The sequence below is a fragment of the Nicotiana tomentosiformis genome, chromosome 12 (genome assembly GCF_000390325.3).
Source record: "Nicotiana tomentosiformis chromosome 12, ASM39032v3, whole genome shotgun sequence".
Taxonomy (NCBI): Eukaryota; Viridiplantae; Streptophyta; class Magnoliopsida; order Solanales; family Solanaceae; genus Nicotiana; species Nicotiana tomentosiformis.
In genome coordinates, this window is record NC_090823.1 from 30,085,800 (window position 1) to 30,104,014 (window position 18,215).

Sequence of the window (18,215 nt, forward strand, 5' to 3'; positions counted from 1 at the left end):
TATTTATAATAGATTTAATCATTTTAAGCTCCCATTATGAGTAGCTAGACTTTTACTAGGGTTGTGACACAAACCTAGTGTGTAAACTTTATGAGTATCTGATTTAGTGCTTGTTTATGAGTGAGTGTTGATTATTCAGCTTAGTGCATGCTTTAATTGCAGAATTAATGGTTGCAAATATTAATTCATGCCTATATGACTTAGTCTCTACTTGAGAAAGATGGACCTAGTCTAGTAATAACTAGGCTAACAAGGAATTGTGTCAATTGATTAACCCAATTAAAGAGTTCAACTTAGAGATTGTAATAACCCGACTTGAGCTCTTATCAACTATTTTGGGTGATACCCATTTGGTCTTGAGAAAGCCAAATTGAGAAAAACCACTCTCTGATCGAGAGGTAATGAGTGGGTAATTGAGAGTTGAGAGCTATAATACACCTCAATCGACAAAACAAACATTAAAGTCTTTATCCCATTAGGCAAACACCTAGGTCATGGTCACAGCCCTAGGCTTTTTATCTATTTGAAAATGAGAAAAAACCTTAAAAACAATTATCTCTAGGCTTATTTCTTTATTTTGCAATCATAAGTATAACATTAGAAATACAAAACAAATCCTTGTTGCGGAAGTGCAATCTAGATAATCCAATTGCTCAAATTGAAATATATACCCCTAACTCCCATCTTAGCTCCATGTGGATTCGACCCCAACTCTTAGTTGGGTTTCTATTATTGCATATGATTATTTCATACCTCTTTTGAGGTGTGCTTTGGACGTGATCAGTTGCTGCTCCAGTTGCCTCTCTACCTGCATCGCGAGCTAGGGGTGGGGTTCAGGCTGGTAGAGGTCGCCCTAGAGGGGGGCCATGCTCTTTTCAATGCCTTTTCGAGCTGTCATAGGGATGCATCAGTTTTATTCGATCTGATTTTCACTTATTCATATGTGTCATCTTACTTTGCTCCGTATTTGGATATATTTCGCGATTCTTTGTGTGCTCTTGTATATATGTCCACGCCTGTGTGAGATTCTATTATTGTAGACCATATTTATTGGTCGTGTTTGGTCACCATCGGGTTATGAGACCAGAGTTGACCTTATACTACTTAGTATGGTTGACTCTGACATGATATTGGGCATGAATTGATTGTCTCCTTATCACGCTATTCTAGACTATCATGCTAAGGCCGTGACATTGGCTATGCTAGGGTTGCCATTATAGGAGTGGATGGGTACATTGGATTATATTACTAGCATGGTGGTGTCCTTTCTGAAGGCATGCCGAATGTTTGAGAAGGGGTGTGAAGCATATCTAGCCTTTGTGAGTGATGTTAGTGCTAATACTCCTACGGTTGAGTCAGTTCCGGTAGTGAGAGAATTCCCAGATGTGTTCCCAGCAGACCTACTGGGCATGCTGCCCGATAGAGACATAGATTTTGGTATTGACCTGGTGCAGGTCACTCAACCCATTTCTATTCCACCATATCGTATGGCACCAGTGGAGTTGAATGAATTAAAGGAACAACTTCCGGACTTTCTTGATAAGGGTTTCATTAGGCCTAGTGTTTCGCCTTGGGGTGCTCCATTTCTATTAGTGAAGAAGAAAGACGGCTCTATGAGGATGTGTATTGATTACATGCAGTTGAACAAAGTTACTATCAAGAACAAGTACCTACTACCGCATATTAATGATCTGTTCGACCAGCTTCAGGGTGCTTGGGTATTCTCGAAGATTTATTTAAGGCCAGGGTACCATCAGTTGAAGATTCGAGATTCAAACATTCCGAAGACTGCTTTCAAAACTCGTTATGGTCACTATGAGTTTCTAGGGATGTCATTTGTGCTGACCAATACCATAGCAACATTTATGCACTTGATGAACAGTGTGTTCCAGCCATTTCTTGATTCTTTTATCATCATGTTCATTGGCAACATTTTGGTGTATTCTCACAACCGGGAGGATCATGAGTAGCACTTGAGGATCGTGCTCCAAACCTTAAGGGAGAAGAAGTTTTATACAAAATTCTCCAAGTTTGAGTTTTGGCTTCATTCAGTGGCGTTTTTAGGTCATATGGTGTCCAGTGAGAGGATTAAGGTAGATCGAAAGAAGGTGGAGGCAGTTTAGAGTTGGCCCAGACCTTCTTTTGCTATAGAGATCCAGTCGTTTCTAGGCTTGGCTGGTTATTATCGCCATTTAGTAGAGGGTTTCTCATCCATCGCAGCTCATTTGACCAGATTGACTCAGAAGGGTACCCCATTAAGGTAGTTTGATGAGTGTGAGGAGAGCTTTCAGAAGCTCAAGACTGCCTTGACCACAACTCCAGTTCTAGTCTTGCCTCCAGCATCGGGTTCATATATAATTTATTGTGATGCTTCGCGGATTGGCATTGGATGTGTATTGATGCAGGAGGGTTGAGTGATTGCTTATGCTTCACGTCAGTTGAAGCCCCATGAGAAGAACTACCCAATACATGATTTAGAGTTGGCAACCATTGTTCACACAATGAAAATTTGGAGGCACTATCTCTAAGGCGTATCTTGTGAGGTATTCACAGATCATCGGAGTCTATAGCACTTGTTTAAACAAAAAGATCTGAACTTGAGGCAGCGGAGGTGGTTAGAGTTGTTGAAAAACTATGATATCACCATTTTATATCATCCTAGGAAGGATAATGTGGTGGCCTATGCTTTGAGTAGGAAGGCGGAGAGCATGGGTAGCCTTGCATATATTCCAGTTAGGGAGAGACCGTTAGCATTGGATGTTCAGGCTTTGGCCATCAGTTTGTAAGGTTGGATGTTTCGGAGCCTAGATGGGTTCTTGCTTTTGTGGTTTCTCAGTATTCTTTATATCAGCGCATCAGAGCACTTCGGTATGACGATCCTCATTTGATTGTCCTTAAGGACACTATGCAGCACGATGATGCCAAGGATGTTTTTATTGGAAATTAGGGGTGTTGCGGATGCAAGGCTGTATTTGTGTGCCCAATGTGGATGGGTTGCGTGAGTTGATTTTGTAGAAGGCCCACTGTTTGTGGTATTCCATTCATTCGGGTGCCGCTAAGATATATCAGGATTTGAGGAAGCACTACTGGTGGAGAAGAATGAAGAAAGATATAATGGAGTATGTGGTTAGGTGTTTGAACTGTTAGCAGGTGAAGTACGAGCATCAAAGCACGGGCGTTCTGCTTTAGAGACTTGAGATTCCAGAGTAGAAGTGGGAGCGTATCTGTCACGACCTAAAATCCCAACCTGTTATGATGGCGCCTATCTCGATAATAGAAAAGCCGATAATCTCAATAAACCAAAACTTCTCTTTAAGGTTGAAAATATAATATTCAAATACAATACAAACACTCCCCAAAACCTAGTGTCAGTGAGTACATGAGCATCTAATATGAATACAAGTCTGGAAAATATAGTATATAATAGTCTGAGACCAAATACAATGAACAAAGAGATAGAGAAGGAGAGACAAGGTCTGCGGAACACGGCAGCTACTTCAAAATCTCCTGAAAATCAATCGCGCGAAAGGATCAACACCCGCTATACCCGGGAATACCTGGATCTGCACACGAAGTGCAGGGTGAAGTATGAGTACAACCAACTCAGCAAGTAACAATAATAAATAAGAAACTGAAGATAGTAACAAGCTACACAATTATGGTTCATTTCGAGTAATTCCAGCAAAGAATAGACATGCTATCAAATCTGGCAGATTAATGTCAAATCAATTTTTATATAGTTCCTGTTCATGTAATCCGTATATCAACAATCTTTTAGAGATTTCACCACAATAACAGATAGCAACTAAGTGCAACAATAATTTGAAATTAAGTACAACCACTTAGGACAACAATCACTCACTAGGCTCCCAGCCCTCATCACTCCCTGGGCTCTAAGCCCACATCACTCCCTGGGATCCCATCCCTCATCACTCTCTCAATGGGTACCCGCGCTCACTGGGGGTGTACAGACTCCAGAGGGGCTCCTACAGCCCAAGTGCTATAATCTGCACGGACAACTCACGTGCTGCACGGACAACTCACGTGGCATAATATAAATATCTGGATCCGCACGGCCAACTCACGTGATCCACGGCCAACATACGTTCCATAGTATAATATAAGGATCCGCACGGCGAACTAACATGATGTACGACCAACTCATGTGCGATAGTATAATATAAGGATCCGCACGGCCAACTCACGTGCTGTAGTATAATATAAGGATCTGCACGGCCAACTCACGTGCTGCATGGATAACTCACGTGCTATAGTATAAATATCTCACAATCATGCCCTCGGCCTCACTCAGTCATAAATCTCTCCAGTCTCTCAGACTCTCAATAATCATGAAATCAACCCAAACAACAATGATATGATGTGTCAATAATAATAACAGAGACTGAGATAAAATGTGCAAGTAAAAACCGAGACTGAGTACATATAGCATTTAGTAGGAAATTCAACAAGTACGCGACCTCTTTGGGTCCCAACGATACTATCACATAGCATAAGCATGATTTCTAACATGATTTACTGTCAAATATTATCAACACATAGAGAGCATATAGCTAACACCAAATTATTCAACTTTACAGTTTTTCGGGATGGACCAAGTCACGATCCCCTCGGTGAACGCCCACACGCCCGTCACCTAGCATGTGAGTTAGCTCTAAAATAATCACATGATATCAAAATTCGGGGTGTAATACCCTCAGGATCAGATTTATAACTGTTACTTACCTCAAACCGTGAAATTCTTTACTCTAATATGCCCTTGCCTCGTGAATTGGTCTCCAAACGCCTCGAATCTAGCCATAAATAATTTGTTTCAGTCAATAAAATTCATTGGAATTAATTCCATAAGAAAATAATAATTTTCCATAAAAATCCGAAAATTATCTCAAAAATTGCCTGTGGGGCCCACATCTCGGAACTTGACAAAAGTTACAAAATCCGGAACCCCATTCAACCACGAGTCTAACCACATAAGTTTTACCAAAATCCGACTCCAACTCGACCCTTAAATCTTCAATTTAAACCAAGAGGGTTTTCAAATTTTCCCAACTCAATTACCAATTAAATGATAAAAACAACCATGGATTCGGGTAATTTAATCAATATTGAGTTAAGAACACTTACCCCGTTGTTTTCTCTGAAAATCACCCAAATATTGCCTCAATTAGAGCTCCAAATCGTCAAAAACTGAAAATGGGAATCAATATTGAGTTAAGAACACTTACCCTGTTGTTTCCTCTGAAAATCACCCAAATATTGCATCAATTAGAGCTCCAAATCGTCAAAAACTGAAGTCCCATTTTCAGAACTTAAACTCACTGCCCAGGCTTTTCTTCTTCGCGAACGCGGTCAGTGCCTCGCGTTCGCGAAGCACAAAATAGCTCCCGTCCAAATTCCTCCTTCGCAAACTCGACATCACCCTCGCGTTCGCGAAGCACAAAATGCCTCTGCCTTAATGCCTTCGCGAACGCGATGCTTCATTCAACCCATCGCGAGCGCGATGCTTCATTCCCCTTCACTACGCGAACGCGACACCCCCTACGCGAACGCGTAGACTAATTCCCTGGGGTCCTCAGCTGCTTCCTCTCCTCTTCGCGAATGCGTAACACCTCTCGCGTTTGCGATGCACACCCAGTCCACCCTTCGCGAACGCGTTGCAAATAATGCCAGCCTCTCAGTTCCTCTTTGCGAATGCGAGTCTACATTCGCGAATGCGATAAAGGAAACCAGATGGTGCATCAGAAAAATTCCAGCAGAGTTCCATGTCCAAAATCAAACTGTTAACCATCCGAAACTCACCCGAGCCCCTCGGGACCTTGACTAAATATACCAACAAGTCCTAAAATATCATACGGTCTTAGTTGAATCCTCAAATCACCTCAAACAATTCTAAAACCATGAATTACACCCATATTCAAGCCTAATGAACTTTGAAATTTCTTATTTCTACAAACGACTCCGGAACCTATCAAATTACGTTCGATTGACCTCAAATTTTGAACACAAGTCATGAATGACATAACAGAAGTATTCCAATTTTTAGAATCGGATTCCGGCCCCGATATCAGAAAGTCAACCCCGGGTCAAACTTCCCAAAATTTAACTTTCGGCACTTCAAGCATAATTCTACTACGGATATCCAAATAATTTTTCGGACACACTCTTAAGTCCAAAATTACCATACGGAGCTATTGGAATCTTCAGAATTAAATTCCGAGGTCGTTTACACATAAGTCAATATCCGGTCAACTATTTCAACTTAAGCTTCCAAGCTAGCTCCGAAATACCTTAAAACCAAAACCAACAATTCACATAAGTCATAATACCTCGTAGGAAATTATTCAAGACTTCAAATAGTTGAAAGGAGCGTAAATGCTCAAAACGACCGGTCGGGTCGTTACAATCTCCCCCACTTAAACATACGTTCGTCCTCGAACGTGCCAAGAGTTGTTCTTAACCTTCGAATCTCTATTTCACCTTACCACGCACATACCCGGGGGGTGATCCCACGCCACCCTATTACACATAGGCCTGGCAACACAATACAACTGAAAATCTTTAATTTAACCTTAGCACAAAAACCTTCGAATTCAATTCCCAACCTTCAGAATTTCTTTTCAAGACACGAATCTCACATTTACAAATTGCATGAGTCTGAACAAGTTACATCGAGATATAACTATAATCACGGATATAATCACCTAGCATATTACACAGCTTGCCCCCTCGTAGCTCCATAGTAATTACTTCAAACCAACCAAGTACTAGTATAAAACCCCGCATTTAATAGAACTTCATTTTGAAACATTCGTACACTGCCAATGATGAAAGAAACAATCAAAAACTCATAACCACTCATCAGATCAATTAGCCATGGAGCTCTCTCGCTCCCACCAAAACCACAATCCTCTCCTAAGCTGACTTTCAATATTATCTTCCCGAATATACCATAATCAAGTCTGATAGTACCCATTCTAGGTCCAATGTCCTTATTTTATTAAACAAAACCATCCCACGGACAGGCCATATCAATATAACTCAAGCCACAACTGGACAATCCGTGTACCCAAATATGGGAGATGTCTCAAAGAAGAGAATCATATTGCAACTTCAACAAGCACCACCACAACCATAATGTTACAACCAACTCCTCAAATTTTGTGAAGAGAATAACTGTAGGCGCATGGGCACAATTATAGAGGATGGAAATTAATGAATCAGATAAATTATCATAGAAATAAAATTCCCACACACGGCACGGACAACTCACGTACCAATAATATGAATCGTCCAGCATAGTCACATGCCTCCAGTACCAGCATATTATAAATGAGAATTTAAATAAGTACACTTGTATATGATAATAAAATAATATTCTCATGCTCCTGGACTGGAATAAATAGCACGCCATAGTGCAAGCATGTGCATAGTTTGCTATCACACTTCAAATCGGCAATTTTACGCAGAATTAGTAACTACCCCGTTTATTTAGGAAATCATCTTTTTTTTTGTAACCTCAAGTATAGTCCAGATAGTTCTCAACAAAGGTACGAATACGGAAAACGTTATAACTTTACGCTTAACATTCGACTCTAGGCATATAATAGCTTAAGCATTCTTTCGAATATGAATACTTGCTCTAATGCCCGCACATGGGTTCCAACCTCACATATATGCACACTTATAGTGCGTAGCTATAACAAATAATTAACGCAACTAGTGACTCCACTAAGTTAAAATAAAATACTCATCTCAAACAGGCCGCAACCCGAAACAATATACTTATGAGAACTCCCAGTCTTCAAATTCATCAAACACATGAATCACCATAACTGATCCCAACTCCAGCACTAGAATGACTAACACATCTTCCATTCAGGATCTTCCCATAAGGAATACTTTCATAATTCTTCCATGCCACATAGCAATAATTTGAATATCAGCAGTCTATCAACTAGGTGAGTACTGCAATACCAATGAACATCCGTAAGTCAAAACACAATGCGCCTTTTGTAATGCGCACCCTTCTCAAGGATTACCGAGCAGTTATAACATTCATCTAATTATCTGAAATTGACCATTCTGTCCAAAATTCGTGATCTTCCTTTCAAGAATGAGCTGCCACCTTGAACATATAAATCTTAATCCCGCGCCACACACCACATCTATCATGTCATCATGTGACAAGCACGAGAATCTCATTATCAACTTTGGGTAACCAGCAAATTACATACCCGGTCATTCAGTAACCTTTATATGGCTTCTTTCCAGGAGGAATTCTTAATACACAACACGTTCCCTACACCGGTAGAATATATTTAGTTCAATCCATGGTAGAAACCATTAAGAACACTTTGAAATCTATTTGCACATAACCAAGCTATCAGAACTGAATCCCTCTAAATCCACCAAGCCACACAAGTTGCCAAATCCAAGAGTATTGCCACCAAACACCCGTAAAGCACCACATCATCATATGAACCAAAAGAACCGAGCATACCATTACCATACTGAACCATCATGTTACCTATTTGTCCTATTTTCTCGGAGTTTCTTCTAAATCACCCTCAGGTTGACATTTCTCCTTGTCAAAACACTACTATCCTTACCCAAGCCCACTACAAGACATCCTAACATAAAACCACATCGCCCTAAGGCCCATAAGCTACTGTATTCTTCTTAAGCACCTTCATAAATACCCCAACCGTAACATTCACTCTGAAAATACCTTATGCGAATTTAAAATTGTTCCTCTTTCCTTTCTTATACTGAAAATATAGAAACCATAGTCAAATAGAATTACCGCACGTCCCCATACCATCCAATGTAAGTAACTGTTTTTAGTGATATACAAATTCAAAAAATTTTCAATTTCCCAATACATTTTGAATCCATTAGAACCTTCTTGAGAATCATCCATTCTACTCAAATCTAATTTACTCCGCCCCAAACGGGCCAAAAGACATGTGCTCCTTTAGAACAATCAACACTCAAATAAGTAACCCTGTCTTAACACGATCAATCAAATTCATACTTCGTATGCACTACATCCTTCAAAATAACAACTTAATCATTCCAAAATTTTCATATTTTCGTAAGTGCATTATATCCCGTATTCAGGAAATTTTCTTACTCGAGTCATTCTCGAACTCCACCTCTACAAGTCATCACTGATCCCCAAGTATACCTCAGACCAACTAACATTTTAACATATAACCATGAATTGAATTGTCAATAACAGGCTCCCCCACTTAGCCTTAAGCTGCTATTATATACAATTAGAACCCGTAAGGATTTCTCCTTCTCAATTACCAAGATCTTGCACCGTTAACCGGCCAAATTTCACGAAGTCTTTTGTTAAGCTTTTCATGAATATTCTGAATCGCCAGCCACAGTCACACACTCGACCTCTTACCAGGTAGCAAGTAATATTCCTCGCAGAAGCTTCATCAACATCACGCCACTTGTAACTGCTCACAAGAGATAACCCATATGTGGAATTCTTTACCCACATCTCTCAATGACACTGCACTGGGTGCAACGACCATGCAATCAGTAAATTCTCCTGAGCTCATGCTCGCCCACCATTTGTATAAGTCGGCAATTTCCCTTTTGACATCTACTGAAAGTTTAACAATACCTTCTAAACTCAAGTCATATTGCACCTGAAATGATAATCAAATCTTCACATCCCTCTTCATTTCAAACAAACTCATTTCTGCCATATTCAATCTTTCTCTGTACAGTAACCATCACTCCAAATACAGTCTGTAGGCCAAATCACATTCTATCGCAATTCCAAACCGTTTTACTCTTTCTCAAGGCGCGCGACTACCCTACCACATAATCCATAAGCTAATCCGCCACTCTTCCTTCGGTTAACCATTTCCTTTAAGCAACTTCTCAAACTCCAAATTTCAACCACCGTAAAATGCTTCCCGTCAAGTCTTCCCTCATACTTTGCTGCCCAATTGCTGCATCAACTCAAAATGCATCTCTGTCGTACTAGAACCAACAGAATGTTACCGACTCTAAGTCTCTTCGAAGATTATGTTTCTCGAGCCATCATCATCAGAAATACCCATTCGCAACCACAATTAATACATAATCACTTACTCTTCTTGAGTCCAAATTCATTGACAAAACATAAGAATTAATTTGCCCAAAAATTTAACAACGTGAAAAATGTTTCAAAACATTCACACTCGAGATTGTACGTCACATCAAAACGAAAATAAAGCACCCAATGCCCTTCTTTTACATTTCAAGGAATCACTTATCGTCACATTCAAATCATCTTAACACACCCCGCAGTTACATCATACTCATCACAAAGCCGTTATACCTCTCATCGAGTCACAAATTCCACTCATATGGACATTACCAGACATATGAGTCCAAATGTACAGGTTACAACTGAAGCTACCCAGCCTAAGCTGTGGTCTAAACCTGGCCTCAAGTCCTTCGGACTGGCCTATCACCAAAACACAGAATACACATCTTGAACCTCGTTCATAGAATCACAAGTCGGCAATGAACAACTGATACCGAGCGCTCATGTGCGCATACGAATGTGTGGAAGGAATTCAAGGAGTTATATTTCAAGCTGAATCAATTCCGCACGATAGAATACAAGAAGGGAAAATTGTTCCTAAGGGTTCGGAAGCCTCTCGAAGATAAATACAGACGTCTCTGTACCGATCCACAAGACTCTACTAAACCTGCTCATGACTCGTGAGACCTATGTCACCTAAAGCTCTGATACAAACTTGTCACGACCCAAAATCCCAACCTGTTATGATGGCGCCTATCTCGATACTAGGCAAGCCGATAATCTCAATAAACCAAAACTTCTCTTTAAGATTAAAAATATAATATTTAAATACAATACAAACACTCCCTAAAACCTGGTGTCACTGAGTACTTGAGCATCTAATATGAATACAATTCTGAAAAATATAGTCTGAGAACAAATACAGTGAACAAAGAGATAGAGAAGGAGAGACAAGTTCTACGGAACACTACATCTACCTCAAAATCTGCTGAAAATCAACTGCGCGAAAGGATCAACACTTGCTATAAACGGAAACACCTGGATTTGCACACGAAGTGCAGGGTGTAGTATGAGTACAACCAACTCAACAAGTAACAATAATAAATAAGGAACTGAAGATAGTAACGAGCTACACAATTATGGTTCATTTCGAGTAATTCCAGCAAAGAATAGACATGCTATCAAATCTGGTAGATTAATGTCAAATCAATTTTTATACAGTTCCTGTTCATGTAATCCGTATATCAACAATCTTTCAAAGATTTCACAACAATGACAGATAGCAACTAAGTGCAACAACAAATGAAAATCAAGTACAACCTCTTAGGACAACAATTACTCACTGGGCTCCTAGCCCTCATCACTCCCTGGGCTCCCAGCCCTCATCACTCTCTCAATGGGTACCTGCACTCACTATGGGTGTACAGACTCCGGAAGGGCTCCTACAACCCAAGCGCTATAATCTGCACGGATAACTCGCGTGCTGCACGGACAACTCACGGGGCATAATATAAATATCTGGATCCGCACGGCCAACTCACGTGGCATAATATAATATAGATCCGCACAGCCAACTCACATGCTGCACGGCTAATTCACATGCTATAGTATAATATAAGGATCTGCATGGCCAACTCGCGTGCTATAGTATAATATAAGGATCTGCACGTCCAACTCACGTGATGCACGGACAACTCACGTGCTATAGTATCAATACCTCACAATCAGGCCCTCGGTCTCACTTAGTCATAAATCTCTCCAGTCTCACGGGCTCTCAATAATCATGAAATCAGCTCAAACAATAATAATATGATGTATCAATAATAATAACAGAGACTAATATAAAATGTGCAAGTAAAAACTGAGACTGAGTACATATAGCATTTAGCATGCAATTCAACAAGTACGCGACCTCTGTGGGTCCCAACACTACTATCACATAGCCTAAGCATGAATTTTAACATGATTTACAGTCAAATTTTATCAACACATAGAGAGCATATAGCTAACAATAAATTATTCAACTTTATAGTTTCCCGGGACGGACCAAGTCACGATCCCCTCGGTGCACGCCCACACGCCCATCACCTAGCATGTACGTCACCTCTAAAATAATCATATGATACCAAAATCCGGGGTTTAATACCCTCAGGACCAGATTTATAATTGTTACTTACCTCAAGACGTGAAATGCTTTACTCTGATATTCCCTTGCCTCTTGGATCGGTCTCCAAACGCCTCGAATCTAGCCATAAATAATTCGTTTCAATCAATAAAATTCAATGGAATTAATTCCATAAAAAATAATAATTTTCCATAAAAATCCAAAAATTAGCTCAAAAATCGCCCGTGGGGCCCACGTCTCGAAACTCGACAAAAGTTGCAAAATTCGGAAGCCCATTCAACCATACCAATTTTACCAAAATCCGACCCCAACTCAACCCTCAATGCTTCAATTTAAACCAAGAGGGTTTTCAAATTTTCCCAACTCAATTCACCAATTAAATGATAAAAACAACCATGGATTCAGGTAATTTAACCAATATTAAGTTAATAACTCTTACCCCATTGTTTCCTCTTAAAATCACCCAAATATCGCATCAATTCGAGCTCCAAATCGTCAAAAAATGCAGAACTTAAACTCACTACCCAGGCTTTTCTTCTTTGCGAACGTGGTCAGTGCCTCGCGTTCGCGAAGCACAAAATAGCTCCCGTCCAAATTCCTCCTTCGCGAATGCGACATCACCCTCGCGTTCGCGAAGCACAAAATGTCTCTGCCTCAATGCCTTCTATGCGAACGTGTTCAACCCATCCCGAACGCGATGCTTCATTCCCCCTCAGTACGCGAACGCGACACCCCCCTACGCGAACGTGTAGACCAATTGCCTGGGGTCCTCAGCTGCTTCCTCTCCTCTTCGCGAACACGTAACACCTCTCGCGTTCGCGATGCACACCCAGTCCACCCTTCACGAATGCGTTCTTCTCTTCGCGAATGCGAAGAGCAAATATTGCCAGCCTCTCAGTTCCTCTTCGCGAATGCGAGACTCCATTCGCGAACGCGATGAAGGAAACCCGATGGTGCATCAAAAATATTCCAGCAGAGTTCCAAGTCCAAAATCCAACCCGTTAACCATCCGAAACTCACCTGAGCCCTTCGGGACCTCAACAAAATATACCAACAAGTCCTAAAAGATCATACGGACTTAGTAGACTCCTCAAATCACCTTAAACAATGCTAAAACCATGAATTACACCCCAATTCAAGTCTAATGAACTTTGAAATTTCTAATTTCTACAAACGACTCCGGAACCTATCAAATCACGTCCGATTGATCTCAAATTATGCACACAAGTCATAAATACCATAACAGAGTTATTCTAATTTTCAGAATCAGATTCCGACCCCGATATCAAAAAGTCAACCCCCCGGTCAAACTTCCCAAAATTCAACTTTCGGCATTTCAAGCCTAATTCCACTACGGACCTCCAAATAATTTTTCGGATACACTACTAATGCCAAAATTACCATACTGAGCTATTGGAATCATCAGAATTAAATTCAAAGGTCATTTACATATAAGTCAATATCCGGTCAACTATTTCAACTTAAGCTTCCAAGCTAGCTCCGAAATACCTTAAAATCAAAACCAACAATTCACACAAGTCATAATACCTCGTAAGAAATTATTCAAGACTTCAAATAGTTGAAAGGATCATAAATGCTCAAAACAATCGGTTGGGTCGTTATAGTCTCACTATGGATTTCATTGTGGGACTCCCATGGACCTTGAAGAAATTTGACTCAGTATGGGTTATGTGGATAGACTGACCAAGTCTACACACTTCATTTCGATTATGACAACCTACTCTTCAGAGTAGTTGCCTTAGATCTATATCCGTTAGATTTTTTGTCTGCATGGTGTACCGATGTCTAGTGTCTATTATCACAGATCAAGGCACACATTTCACATCGCATTTATGGTGAGATGTGCAGCGTGAGTTAGGCACACAAGTCAAGCTGAGCAACGCATTTTACCCCCAGATGGACGGGCAGTCCGAACGCACCATTTAGATCTTGGAGGATATGCTACGTGGTTGTGTTATAGATTTCAGGGGTTCATGGGACCAGTTCTTACCACTTGCAGAGTTCTCCTATAACAACAGCTCCCAATCGAGTATTCAGATGGCTCCTTATAATGCCTTATATGGGAGGAAGTGTCATTCTCTAGTTGGTTGCTTTGAGCTAGGGGAGGATAGGTTGTTGGGCACTGATTTGGTTCGGGATGCCTTAGAGAAAGTCAAGTTGATTCAGGATCGGTTTCGTACAACACAGTCTAGGCAGAAGAGTTATGTTGAACGAAGGGCTTGTGATGTAGCATTTATGGTGGGAGAGAGGGTTTTGCTCAGAGTTTCACCCATGAAGGGTGTGATGAGATTTCAGAAGAAAGGAAAGTTGATCCCTAGGTATATTAGTCTCTTTGAGATCCTTGATAGAGTTGGTGAAGTGGCTTTCAGATTTGCATTTCCACCCAGCATATCGACAGTTCACCCGGTATTCCATGTTTCCATGCTCCGAAAGTATTTTAGTGATCCTTCTCATGTATTTGATTTTAGCTCAATCCAAGTGGACAAGGATTTGACATATGTTGAGGAGTCGGTGGCTATATAGGACATGCAGGTTTGGAAGTTATGGTCAAAGAACATTGCGTCAGTGAAGGTTCAATGGAGAGGTCAAGGCGGCAACTTGGGAGACCGATCATGATATGCGTAGCCGTTATCCTCAACTTTTTGGCACTTTAGGTATATATCTATACTCATTCAAGGAGGAACGTTTATTTTAAGAGGGGGAGAATATAATGATCAGATCGGTCGTTTTATATATTATAACCCCGTTCCCCTATTTATTGCCTCTTCTATGTTCATTTGTGGTTATGTGAGTTTCCCGGGTGGTTGGATTAGTTTCGAGAAATTTTTGAAGTGAATTGGGACACTTAATCCCAAGGTTAGAAGCTTAAGTTGAAAGAGTTGACTGGAGTTTGACTTGTGTGTAGACGACTCTGGAATAGAGTTTCGAGGGTTCTAATAGCTTTTTATGGTAATTTTGGACTTAAGGTATTTTTTGGCGAAAGTTGGAAAGTTGAAGGTTGAGAGGTTTGACGAAGGGTTGATTTTATTGATATCGGGCTAGGATTATGATTCCGGGAGTTGGTATAGTCCTGTTTAGTCATTTGGGACTTCTATGCAAAATGTGAGGTCATTCGTAGTTGTTTAGGCCTATTCTGCGCAAATGTTGAATTTGGAAATATTCATTAGTTCCTTAGGATTGAATTAGGGTATGATTCCTGGTTTTGATATTGTTTGGTATGATTTAAGGCCTCGAGTAGGTTTGTGTTACATTTTGGGACTTGATGGTATTTTCAGACGGGGTCCCGGGGACCCCGGATGTGTTTCAAGTTGAGTTCGGACAAATTGGAGACTTAGAAGAATTGCTGAAGACTGCGGAAGTCTGGTGCTTTCGCACCTACGATATTTGGATCGCAGGTGCATCGCCGCAAAAAGTGGCTGATTGGCCGCAGATGTGAGTATTGGCTTGGGGAGTTGGGTCCACATGTGAGGACGAGGACGCACAGGTGCGTAACCGCAAAAGCAAAAATACTCCGTAGAAGCGGATTCTGGGCTTGTTGGCGATGGACCGTAGGTTCGGTGATTTGCACGTAGGTGCGGGAGCGTAAGTGCACCTTCTTCACCGTAGAAGCGGAAGTTCTGGGCTTTAAGTTGAAGCTGCATCTGCGATGTTTCTTTTGCAGATGCGGAGTCGCAGGTGCGACTGTTGGTCCACATATGCGGAATGCCTGGGCAGATTAAAGCTTGGATGAGGGTTTAATTTTATTTATCACACTTTGAGTTAGAGAACTTGATTTTGGGTGATTTTGGAGGAGATTTTCAGAATTTAGATTAGGGTAAATATTTTTTACTCGGATTTATCTATTATTAATGATTCTATTTTTGTTTTTATTATTTAATTAGTGATTTGAATTGGAGAAATTGGGGATATTTGTAAAAACTTTCCTAAAGTTTAAAATGAAGATTTGATGGTTGATTTGAGGTCGAAATTGGATGATTTTGATATGGTTGGACCCATATCAGAATAGGTGTTCGGAATTTATAAGTTTGGTCGGGTTTCGAGGTATAGTCCAGGGTTGAATTGTTTAGATAACTTTTTTATTTTCATTAAAGATCGAAACTTATTATCCAGAATTACTTCCTATGGCTTTTATTTATGTTATTAAGCTATTTTGGCTGGATTCGAGCCGTCCGAAGTTGGATTTGCATGGGAATGGCTTATTAATGTATTGATTTAGCTTGTTTGAGGTAAGTATTTTGCCTAAATTTGTAGGAGAAACTACCCCTTAGGATTGGGTTGGATTGTACAATTGATGATGTGAAAGACGCGTACATGAGGTGACGAGTGTGTACACGGACTTATATGTAAAAATTGATCGGTTTTAGACCTTTAGGTTATATATAAGCAATTAATTGAAGTTGTTATTAATTGTTCTATTTCTCGTTGACAAGTTTATTCTTACATGTATTAGTTGAAGTTGTTATTACATGTCCTAATTTCCATTGTCGAGTTTTTTCTTTATATGCATTTATTAGAAGGTTTTGTTACATGCTATTCTTTCCATTGTTGAGTTATTCTCATTCATTTAGTCGTAGTTGTTATTTCATGCTATCTCTTTCATTGTTAAGCCTATGTTATGTATTAGAATTTGAAGTTTCCATCCCATGGAAAATATCTTCATTGATGATTTATTGAAGTTGTAGTTGTTGGAAGCTATCAACATGTTGGTATTTGAAATTATTGGTAATTGGAACACCTCTCCTTTTTGAGTTATTTCCCGTTAATTTTGTTGATGTAAGATTCCCGTATTGGTAATTGGAACACCTATTACTTGTTGTTCTTACTATCTATTCATTCTTTGTTGTCCTTTATTGCCTAAATTTCTGTTGCTAGCCTTATATCATCATTTTGCTTGTCGCCATTTATCTCTTTACTTTCTGTTATCAGATTATGTTAATATTCTGATCAGGTTTCTAAGTATAGCAGGTGTCTTGACTTGGCCTCATCACTACTCTACCGAGGTTAGTCTTAATACTTACTGGTACCGTTATGGTGTACTCATGCTATGCTTCTGCATATTTGTTTTGCAGATCCAGGTACTTCTGCTCGTGTCGGACACCAGTGATTTGACCAGATATTCCGAAGAATTCAAGGTATACCTGCTTGACGCGTGCAGGCCTCGGAGTCACCTTCTGTTATTTCCTTTGCCACTATTTATCTTCTTATCAAACAATGTAGTATTAGAGATTCTTAGTATATTTCACTAGAGCTTATGGCTCAGTTTCACTGGTTTTGGGATTATATGACTATTGTTTCATATTGGATTTATAGTGCTAGTTATCAGATCAATTGAATGTCTTAGACGTTACTTATGTTACTTTTCATTGTGTGTTAGTCTTACCTAGTCTTAGAGACTAGGTGCCATCCCGACATTTTAAGATGTGAATCTGGGGTCGTGACAAGTCAACCCATTCGAATATGAATCCAACCATACCAATTTTATTCAAATCCGTCTTGGAATCGATGTTCAAAACTCAATTATTCACTTTAGAAAAGTTTAAACAAAACCCCCCAATTTCTCTTTTAGATTCATCAATCAAATGCCAAAATCAAAGGTAGAATCACACAAAATAATCAAATTCGAGTAGAAAATACTTACCCCAATCCATATGGTAAAATTCTCACCAAAACGCCCGAAATCGAACTCCAAATGTGATAAAATAAATAAAACCCACGAAATATAAGCTTTTGCATAGGGATTTTCGCTTTTACGGTCACTTAGTCGCATCTCCGACAACCGCTTTTGCAATCAAAATCTCGCATCAGCGAGCACTTCTCACAACCCGACCTTCTGCACCTGCGGAGCCGCATCTGTGAAACAACATCACATATGTGCAACACTCAGCCCCCAACAAGTTCGTTTCTGCACCAAAACTACTGCATTTGCGTCCTCGCAGATGCGTCCACTACTCTGCATCTACGGATATCACCCACCTCCAGCTTTCTTCACAGATGCAG

The 18,215-nt window shown here is 40.1% G+C and overlaps 1 protein-coding gene across 1 annotated transcript; it reads left to right on the forward strand.

The window, feature by feature from the left end:
* The first annotated feature begins 14,255 nt into the window (after nt 1-14,255).
* On the forward strand, nt 14,256-14,741 carry LOC138902416 (uncharacterized). The gene has a single exon (XM_070190281.1). The coding sequence runs from the start codon at nt 14,256-14,258 to the stop codon at nt 14,739-14,741; it is 486 nt and encodes a 161-aa protein (XP_070046382.1).
* The last annotated feature ends 3,474 nt before the right edge of the window (nt 14,742-18,215 follow it).